Source organism: Anastrepha ludens, chromosome X (assembly GCF_028408465.1).
Source record: "Anastrepha ludens isolate Willacy chromosome X, idAnaLude1.1, whole genome shotgun sequence".
Lineage (NCBI taxonomy): Eukaryota > Metazoa > Arthropoda > Insecta > Diptera > Tephritidae > Anastrepha > Anastrepha ludens.
Window position 1 is genome coordinate 4,219,466 of NC_071503.1, and position 11,190 is coordinate 4,230,655.

Here is an 11,190-nt window from a genome sequence, read left to right on the forward strand (position 1 = left end):
TTGGTTAGACCTATTGTGGCTTAAACGAACATACTTCCTAATAGCGCCTTGTACATCTTCTTTTGTTTTTTCTGAAAAGAGGTCTAATAAATGAAATAATTGTTAGCAACTCGTAGGTATTCTTCTTTTTGCTATGTACTTACCAAATATAAGTTCAACCGCCTTAAGTCTAAGAAGTGGAATCTTTCCTGCTCTTCCTTCTAAGTTGAAGCTGTACATGGCGTCATCTGTGAAAAGATAACGCATAACCCCGTCAACCGTCCCTTTCGTGCCTTTTGATCTTGCCAGAAGCCCAATCTACATATGGAAGAAAAAGTGTTATTTTCAAATTATACTATCGTTCATTTTATTATGTTACCATTGCGTCGGCGTAAGCTTTATTTATCAGCTTGGCTTCAACAGCCTGCACTTGCTCCACCGATAATACGGGAAACATAGCAGCAAGTTCCATTAATCAACTTAAATTTTGATTGTAGACAAATTTGTGTATGATCTGAAAAAAAGAAAATTTTTGTTAGTTAGTATTTAACTACTTAAGTTTATGTTAGTAATTTACAATACCTTGTTTAAATTTCACGTTATATTTTCCTTCCTTTCCTTTCCTTTTATTTTATGTATAATCTTCTGAAAAAAAGAAAATTTTTATTATTTCTATATTATTATTTCATTATTATTATTATTTTTATATTATTATATTTATTATTTTTACTTTTTATGAAAATATTATTTTATCGCACTTTTCACTATTTTGAACAAAATATCACAATTTGTTCAGAGCAGCCACAAAACTGCAACTTCACACTTTGTTCTTGTTTTTGTTGTAGCAGCATAAGCATTCTCCATACATATAAGTTATAGGTATTGGTTCACTTTCCCTCTGGAGCAGTGATGATGCCTTGGTCCAGCGGCGGGTGTTGCTGACACGTCTCAGCTACTTCTTGATTCTAATTAGCTTTAGGATGTTTAGGTTGGGAGACTTGACTTCGTCCCCTTTGTTGGACTATTGGCCTTGTGGCTCAACAGTGTAAATCAATACATCAAATATTAACGGCGGCGTGCCGGAGTAAAGTCAATCGTTCTTTATTAAACAACTGTCTGAACAAAACTGATTATAAGAATGGAATGAATAAAAGACTAAAGCTAAGTACATAAATGGAAATATGAATCTAAACCTAAATACATAATAAGTACATAAAGATCATGCCATGGGTTTGTGGTCTGTAAAACCGACTCAGCATATTTCCGATCAGAATTCCAACGCTTGCGACACAACGGAAACGGCTGGCCGTTGCTCCGACTCACATTATTTTGTTTATGTTGCATATGTGGTCGGGTTCAGCGACATTGTTTGCGCGCGGGTTGCTCGGTGAATTCATTGCGAGGGACGTTCGATGATTTGGCTGTTAACTAGCCCCCCTTTAAGATTGTTGCCGTCCTCGGTGACACTTAATTCCTTTACCAGTTCTTGCAATTTGATGGAAGATCTTCTCCGGTACCAACACTGATAGATGATGCCAATACAGCCAAAGGCAAGGCTGAGTGTTACATCAACCATGAACCAGACTCTGGGAGTCCCTCCGGAAAACATATCGTCTCTTAACTTCTGAATTATATGCAGATTGTGCTCATTCATCCTTTGTAACATTGGTAGGCTGAGCACTTGGTCGTGTCCTGTAATATTCAGCAATGGTGACGCCGCGATGCCTGGACTCTTGTTTACAACACCATTGTAGTTAATGTACGTGGTCTATTTTATAGTCGCAATACGTTCAAATGTGATGAGATGTGTGCCTTCAATTGTCATCACTGGGCCGTCATCTACTCTTACTCTTGCTGATAGTTCGTTGACAACGATTATTCCTTCGTCTAATAGGGTAATCGGTTCCAAGTGGCTTGGCTGTGTGTGGCATAACGCTGAACCTCCGGAATGTAATCCGCTGGCGCATGTGTCATAAGCAGATTTCTTGCAGAACGTCGCAAAGTTGGTTGTAGCGCATTCTGTCACAGCTATAAATATAAAGACGTGTGTTCTCTTCGAAGCTGTACAAGCAATGAATTTTAATGAGCGTCTCATTTTTAAGTACAAAGGAAAATAACTGTTTAAAGCTAACTGTGCATAAATACCATATGTATGTATGTATAGATGAATTCGAAGAAATAATACCAATAATGCTATAAATTAAGGTGGTGCCAGATTGGACGAATTCTGAACATCCTGCCCGGTTGAGGCGCTGGCCTCAAAATGCTCTGCGTCCAGAAGCCATCACAATTTCTGTACCGCACGAGTCATCATACCGTTCGCCGTCTGAAGCGTGACATTACGTATTAAACCATTGCTGCCCGGATGAACCGCAGTTACGCGCCCTAAGCGCCAATATGTTGGTGGTAAGTTCTCATGTCTTACGATGACTATGTCTCCGATCTTTACGTCCCTTGATTTCGTCTGCCACTTGTTTCGAGTTTGAAGAGTAGATAAATATTCCTCGCTCCATCGTTGCCAAAATTGTTGATGTATCTGACGCAGCCAGAGCCAGTGCTTAATACGGTTGGACGGAATTGTTCTGATGTCAGCTTCAGGGACTGCAACCAGTGGAGCGCCAACCAGAAAGTCGGCAGGGGTCAACGCTAACTTATCATCGGGATCATCGTATATAGGTGTTAGCGGACGAGAATTTAGGCATGCTTCAATGCGTGTCGCCAAAGTCTGAAGTTGGCTATACCATAATGACTGCGCTCCAACGAGGCGCACCAAATGATATTTGGCAGATTTTACCGCAGCCTCCCAGAGACCACCTTGATGAGGAGCGCTGGGAGCGATGAAGTGCCAATGAGTACCGAGATTCGCCAAACTTTGTTGGTTGTTGTCGTTCTGCCAAGCAGCCAAGTCTTCTTTAAGCAAACGGTTAGCACCTGTGAACGTAGTACCGTTGTCACTATAGAGATCTCGACATGGACCTCGTCTACTTATAAATCGCGTAAATGCATCTAAGAATGCGGGTGATGAAAGATCATCAAGAACTTCAATATGCACGGCCTTGGTCGCCATGCAAACGAAAACAGCTAGATATGTTTTGATCGTTGTGCGCGATCTTTTTGTGCCGATGCGCACTGTAAAAGGCCCGCAATAGTCGACACCTGAAGGTATAAAAGGCCGTGCTGCCGTAATGCGATGCCTGGGTAAGGATACCATCTGCTGAGATAACGTTACGCCTCGATGTCGTCGGCAAATAACACAAGTCTGTACAAACCTTCGGACTGCTTGCCTTCCGTTCAATATCCAGTACCGTGCGCGAAGAGTTTGAAGAGTGATTTGCGCCCCACCATGAAGCGTGGTTTCATGTGCGTGTCGGATGAGTAAGTGTACCAAACTCCCATGCTTCGGTAAAATTATCGGAAAACGTCGATCTTCTGGAAGGTCAGCGTGACCAATACGACCTCTGACTCGCAATATGTCGTTACAATCTATGTAAGGGTTCAATGACCTTAGTTTGCTGGAGCTGGATATTTCCGATCCCTTCCGAATCAGAGACATATCAGTCGCAAAGGTATATTGCTCGTTTCGGATTAGCACGTTAAGAGCATCGTCCATTTCTGTAGGATTGACGATCAGTCTTCGCAAATGTCGGCGAACTGGTAGCCACCGAAGTACGATTGCCACGGTACGAAGAAGCTTTTGCAATGAACTAAAGCGTTCGCTTAATGGAATTATTTGGCCGTCTAGACGTCGAGTTGTAAGAATGCTCGCGTGGGCCGTCGTTGCTACAAACGATGACACTCTCTGTTCACCACGTACAATGTCAAGCTCGTCATCTTTTAATTCGATCCCAAAGGAAATTGGTAGCTGTTTGTCCATAAGCCATTTTGGCCCTTGCCACCACAACTGATGTTCAACCAGTTCTGATGCTCGGATACCTCTACTGGCACAGTCTGCCGGATTTTGTGCAGACCGTACATAATGCCAACGATCTGGTGATGTCAGCTCTTGAATGTGACGAACACGATTGGAAATGTACGGCTTGAGAGTAGTTGGAGGTTTACGTAACCAGCATAACACGATTCGCGAGTCGGACCATAAATGATAAGAAGTGTCCGTTAGACGTAAAGCAGTTCGCACATTGTCCAGTGTGGATGCGAGTAAATGTGCCGCACAAAGTTCTAGGCGAGGAATCGTTGCACCCTTGAGTGGCGCCACTTTGGTGCGAGCTGTTAGCAATGATACAGTTGACCGACCTTCACCGTCTGTTGTCCTAGTACAGAGGACAGCCGCATAGGCAAGTGGACTTGCATCACAAAACCCAAGTAGCATAGTAGTCTTACCCTCAGCCAAACCTAACCATCGTGGTACACGGATACGGTTTATAACGTCAAGTTCTCTGTAAAATAAGACCCACGTATTTTGAAGTGCATCTGGGAGTGGTGCATCCCATTCTAAGCCAGCAGACCACAACTTCTGAATAAATATCTTCCCGGCAATAACAATTGGAGCAAGCATGCCAGTAGGATCAAATAGTTTGGCGACCTCACTTAAAACCCGACGTTTTGTGAGGCATCCGATGTTCTGGTTTAGATTCGCTTTGAAAAAGATCTCGTCTGTTGTTGGGTCCCAGCTTAAACCAAGCACAGTTGCCGTCGATGGTTCACTTGCTAACTCTACGATTGAAGAATTGTTACTAATTAAACGCTTTACAACCTCACCACTATTAGAATGCCATTTTCGTAAAAGGAACTGTCCGGCCGACAAAATCGCACTCACATTGACAGCGAGTTCGAAGGCTTTATCCTCAGTGTCACAACTGATGAGAAAATCATCTACATAAAATGATGACAGAATCGCATCGCGCGCAACAATCGACTGATGGCCATCTGCGACTACGTTGTAGTTATCATAACTGCATTGATTGAGTGCGCGAACTGCGTTGTACGGGCTACAAGCCATCCCATACGTCACTGTAGTTAAACGGTATACTGCTAGGTCATTGTCTGGTGATTCTCTCCAAATAATGCGTTGGAAATCCCTATGTTCGGGAGTTATCAGAATTTGACGGAACATTTTCTCGATGTCTGCTGTTAATGCTACGCGAAAACACCGAAAACGAAAGATGATATTCACAAGTGGTTCTTGAATCGTGGCTCCCACCAACTGGACGTCGTTCAGTGAGAGGCCGCTCGTGGTCCGCGCTGAAGCATTGAACACAACGCGGAACTTTTCCAGAACCGCGTGGTGAGGGATGTGGTAGTTGACCCCCTCATCTCCAATGTGACTAACGGGTTCCATATGGCCGAGGTCCGCGTATTCGCGCATGAAGGCAATGTATTTTTTCTTGAGCTCACAATTCGCTGCTAGTCGTCGTTCAAGAAGATGAAATTGTCGTAAAGCATGGGCGTATGAAGCGGGTTCGCTGGGCGTGTGGCTCATTGAGGCCACCGAGTCTTATGTCCCCTTCAACTGCTTTTCCCCATACATCCGCACCAATAAGAATGTCGATATTGCTAGGAATGCCGAACTGCGTATCGGCCAATTCTAGTCCCTTCAAATGCTGCCACCGTGTCATGTCAATATGCACTGTTGGGATGACCTTAGTAATTGACTGCATGACAAGTGCAACGATTTCCAAACTGAAACTGGAATAGAGCCATTTTAACGTGAGTGTGACACGCCCACGTGTACGTGCGTAGGAGTAAGCTCCGATTCCTTCCACCGAAACTTCGCATTTGCTCCACAGCAGGCTCTAGTCAGAGATTCGAATTTCTGGATGCAATAGCAGTGACGGCTCCTTCCGGACACGTTGACACTGACTCTGATGGATTCTGAGATAATGATTCGCGGCAAAGTAATGAGTTGTGCTTACGACCACAGTGACGGTAATTCCCCGATGGACATTGTCTTGCTGAATGACCTTGCTTTAGGCAGTTAAAACAAAGCTTTGCAGTCTTTGCAGCAGTAATTCTGTCTTCGTATTTCATCCCAAGAAAGTGTGCGCATTTCATAATACGATGTGCACCTTGGCAGTATGTGCATTTACCCTCCTCTGCAGATACGACGTGTGATCTAACAGCTCTTGACGGACCACCAGCGCGTTGATGACTCTTGGACGTAAATTCAACCCCATTGCTCCATGTGACAACTGTTGTGCTGAGGCTATGAGCCCGCTGACCCAAAAACGTAAGCAGCTCATCGAGGCTCGGATTTTCGGTGGGTGAACAGCTCATGTTCCACTCGCGCTGTGTAGTTATCGGAAGTTTCAAAACTATTATCGGTACGACCACAGCATCCCATTCGGCCACTGGTAGACCCATGACATGTAAAGCTCGTAGTGATTCATGTACCGTGTCGACGATGAACAGTAACGCAGTTGGTGTGTCCTCAGTTGTCGGCTTGATATTGAGTAAGCGTGACACATGAGTCTCAGCCAGTTGCCTTCTATTGTCAAAACGTTCTTTAAGCGCCTTCCATAAATCAGCGTATCCCCCAGAATATACACTCCCGACGAGCGGTACAGCACTTGCGCTTACTGCCTGCCGCAACTTGCCTAACTTGTAGGCCTCAGGATAGTCTGTATTGTGGACAAGCAATTCAAAAACGTCTTTAAACGCCAGCCAATTCTGCATAGTTCCATCGAACGTTGGAATTGCAAGCGGTTCTAACTTAACCTCACACTCTCGCACAGGCATCACAGCAGACTGACTAGGTTTTGCACCCATGATTGCACGGTTCAAGTGGGTACATGCATTGCTGTAAATACCTTCAACCTCTTCCCATAACTTCTCGTGGGCCTCCAACTCGGCGTTTGCTGCATTGCCCACCAACAGGTCATGGTTGGTCACGAAACGTGCATAATGTGCTGACAATGATTTCAACTCTTGCTCAAGATGAAATTCATCAAATGCACCCTGCTGGAATCCACTCACCCGATCGTGTATGCGTTTAATGGCCTTTATTGCCGAAGCGCACAAATTTAATTCTGCCATTAGCTCGCAGAATTAAAATCACACAGCTGTGGGATGCACTTTAACTGCTATTTATGCACTTGATTGCTTGGGTATAAAATTCGAATCAGTACTTGTCACCGTTTGTTGTAAAACTATCAATGAATGTACTTTGATTTCACGCACCGAACGCATTTATTTGAATAAGCTTTGATATTCCAAACGATTGGTACAACTTTGTATAATTTCACTCAATTTAATTATTTGTCCTCACAGGAGGCACCAAAATGTTTAAGCACAAATATAAAGACGTGTGTTCTCTTCGAAGCTGTACAAGCAATGAATTTTATTGAGCGTCTCATTTTTAAGTACAAAGGAAAATAACTGTTTAAAGCTAACTGTGCATAAATACCATATGTATGTATGTATAGATGAATTCGAAGAAATAATACCAATAATGCTATAAATTAAGGTGGTGCCAGATTGGACGAATTCTGAACAGCTACTATGTCATCATGTACTTGCAGAATGGTGTTATTGTGGGCAACAGGATATATCATAACCTTCTTACAAATAGTCTTAACATTAGGATATTCAATTATTATGTGGATTACTCTATTTGATTGAAATATTTTTATATTTGATACTGCCATTAAACTAACTATTGGGACCTCTGCGAGCTGTTCGGTAAAAATTGATTTTAAATCTTCGTGGTCGAGAATTGCGGGGTTTATGATGTTAGATTTGGCGAGCGTTATAGTAAGCATAAGGTTTTGGATTTCAGTGGTTAACATTCTATTTCGTGCAAGTAAAGTTTCATACAAATGAGGAGAGTCTACGAACTCGCCTTTTTTTTCTTTAATTAATTTATTTACTGCATCAGTTAAAAGGTTAATTTGTTTCTGTGCTTCAGTGATTACTATTACTTGTCTGTTGTTTGATTCTATGAGCTCGGCTTCGGTAAGTTTAATCTTTTCTAAGTCTGATGCATCAGGCGTACCTGCAACGATTTTTAAAGCTGTTCTTAGAAAGTCTAAACTTCTGGCCATTCTATGGTGTACCGTTAAGCTAGATAAAATATTCTGAATATGGTCGATATCTACATCTAACAATTTTCGCATGTGTGACTGAGGGAAAAGTTTTGATAATTTAATTGTATAATCTATAATGCTCACGAAATTAGATAAATTTGTAGAATGTCTCACGTAACTATGTTGTTCCCATACAAAAACGTTTCCGTCCAATATCGGAATGTAGCTTGCGTGCGAGAAATCGGTGATGCGTGCGTGAGTTGTGGATAAGAGTATGATGGTCACTCCGATGAACCTGTATGAAATGATTAAACTGAATTGTAGTAACTATCTGTGAGAATCTTATGCGTTATGACCTATGTTTACCTCACATTGTCCTTATGGACCACCCTCCCCTTAACAAGTATAGACGTTCCCAGGTCTGCTTGTACGGCGCCCTCTGTGCACAAGGGAGATAGTTTGTTACCTAATCTTTTGTTATTTTTGAGGTAAACTTTTTCTCCTACATCAAACATCCTGTTCTGTCTGTTCGGGTTGCATCTAGCTAATTGATCTTGCTGAGCTTTTATTAGTCGATCTTTGATTTTTTGCTTAATTTCGTCCGGTATAGAGTGAATTACATCGAGTGGTTTTTGTTCTGTTACTGAATGTATGGTTTTATTATATTCTATTGTTGCTCTCATGATAGCCTGAACTGTATCACTAACTTTTTTATCCAACTTTAAACACCTTGCGATTTCTATTAATGTACTGTGGAAACGTTCCGCTTGCCCATTGGAACAGCTATGTAATGGGGGGGCGTTTACAACGTCAATGTTAAACTGATTTTTTAACAATGAAGTGATCGTTTCGGAATTAAACGCTGGCTCATTGTCGCAATAAACGGTTTTTGGGTTTGGAAATGTATTAATTATAAGTAAAATTTAACCCCATTTTATCGACTATTGATCTAGAAGGTAAGGGCTGGACGACGGTGAATTTGGAAAATTTATCGATGCAAGTCAGGAAAAGTTTCTGATCGGTAGAAAATATGTCAATGTGTAACATTTCTCCGACAAATGAGGGAATTGGCGTCTTCCCGAGTTCTTGTTTTTTGGGGTGTCGGTCGTACTTGGCGATAGCGCAAACTTTGCACTTTAGTACAACCTCGTTAGCCAATTTAGTCATTTTTGGGAAGTAGTAGTCCCGAAGTATCTGTTTTACGTTTTCTTGTGCCGCTCTGTGCGCACGATTATGTTCGGTGTTGACTATTTCTACCTATTCGTCTTTGTTAGTGATGTCTGACACTATTCTTTTGCAATGCCAGAATTTGGTTGTCGGGAAAATTGAAACCAGCTCATGTTGAAATGCAGCTAAAGTTGTGAGTTCGCAATAAAACGCGTTTACAACATCGGGGTTCACAGCAAGTTTTAATGTTTCTATGAGATTAATTTTATCTGTAAATTGAATTAAGTGACGGGTTTTTTTGCCAAATAGAATAAGTCTTCGATGCAACGAATAACGTGATTCTTCCAAAGTTATCTGATTTCTATAACAATTTAGGGGGTTATCAGTTGTTTGTATAGTGTATGTAAGGGATACCTCACTGTGAATAGTGGATATGTCTGATTGCGTTTCGTCTTGAAGAGCGTTAAGCTCTTGCCTAGATAAGGCATCTGCGACAAAGTTTTCTTTCCCTGGCTTGTAATGCAATTGGGCGTTATGTTGTTCAATAAACGCCTTCCACCTCTTGATTTTCGCATTCGTATTTTTCTCAGACACTGCGAACGTGAGAGGTTGATGATCTGTAAATATATGTAGCTCTCTTGTACCGTAAAGGTAATTCTGCAGTTTGCCGAGGGCCCATACAATCGCCAACAACTCTCTTTCGTTGGTAGCATAGTGAGTTTCGCACGTTTTTAGCGTTCGGGAGATCATGGTGATGGGTCTACCGCCTTGAGATAATACTGCTCCAATGCCATTTGCAGAAGCATCTGTAGTCAAGTATAAAGGTCTTTTGAAATCAGGGTACATGAGCATAACATCTTCTGATGCTAGTATGTTTCTCAATCGGTTAAAAGCGTCGCGTTGAGATTCGTCAAATTGGACTGCTACTTTCCTAGACATGTGTTTGCTTACAGTGCCGTTTTCGCCTTTTAGTATATTAGTCAAGGGTCTTGCTATGGCTGCAAAGTCTTTGATAAACACCCTATAGTAGCTGGCTAGGCCTAGAAAAGATCTCAGAGAGTATAAATTTTTTGGTTCAATGTACTCTTGGATCGCCTTGACTTTTTCTGGGTCTGTTTTTGCTCCCTCGCTAGTAACAATGAAGCCTAGATATTCGACACTTTCTTTAAAAAATTTCGACTTTTCCTTGGAGATTCTCATGTTAGCATCGCAAAGTTGCTGAAGTATTATATCGATATGGCGGACGTGGTCTGCGGCATTTTCAGAGAAGATAATTACGTCATCCACATAGACATAACATATCTTTCCGATCTGTTCTCGCAAGATATCGTCGATTGCTCTTTGAAAAATGCTTCCCGCATTTTTTAGACCAAAGGGCAAACGACAGAATTCGTATTTTCCGCCATTTATCGAGAAGGATGTCTTTTCACGATCGTTATCCGCTAGGTAAATCTGGTGGGATCCGGATTTAAGATCCAGTGTGGTAAAAAACTTAGCCTTTCCGAGGTTAGCTAAGATTACCTGGATACTCGACATCGGATATCGGATATCGGTCGGCGATGGTCTTCTCATTTAGTTTTCTAAAGTCAATGACCAGCCGTTTATTCTTATTTCCGTTGGAACCTATTCCTTTCTTATCAACAACCCAGACTGGGCTATTATACGCAGATCTTGATGGCCTTATGATGCCATCTTTCAACAGCTGTGCGACTTCGTTGTTTACAAAATCTGACACGCCTACTGGGTATGGATAGGGCTTTGAATATACCTCCTAATTGTCTACAGTCCGGATCCTGGCGACGACTGAAGTATTGTAAGGCAGTGCCTCGTTAGAGGTCGCGAATGCACTAATTCTCTTCAGTATCATTTTCTTGAATTCGCCTTTTACGGAATTTGGGACTACGATATAATCGACACGTGTAAAGTTCACGTTATCGCACGGATGGTGATTGAGTATTTCCGAAGTATTACCGTAGTTTATGCTGTTTTCCATCAGGTCAATAGTTACCCCCGCCTGCGTGAGCAGATCGAAGCCTATTATAGCATCAAAGGTGTCAAGGGTATC

The 11,190-nt window shown here is 42.1% G+C and overlaps 2 protein-coding genes across 2 annotated transcripts; both read right to left on the reverse strand.

Moving 5' to 3' along the window:
• Positions 1-2,263: 2,263 nt before the first annotated feature.
• On the reverse strand, positions 2,264-5,416 carry LOC128869442 (uncharacterized). Its single transcript, XM_054111993.1, has one exon. The coding sequence runs from the start codon at positions 5,414-5,416 to the stop codon at positions 2,264-2,266; it is 3,153 nt and encodes a 1,050-aa protein (XP_053967968.1).
• Positions 5,417-5,733: 317 nt separating this feature from the next.
• Positions 5,734-6,969, reverse strand: LOC128869444 (uncharacterized). The gene has a single exon (XM_054111995.1). The coding sequence runs from the start codon at positions 6,967-6,969 to the stop codon at positions 5,734-5,736; it is 1,236 nt and encodes a 411-aa protein (XP_053967970.1).
• Positions 6,970-11,190: the final 4,221 nt, after the last annotated feature.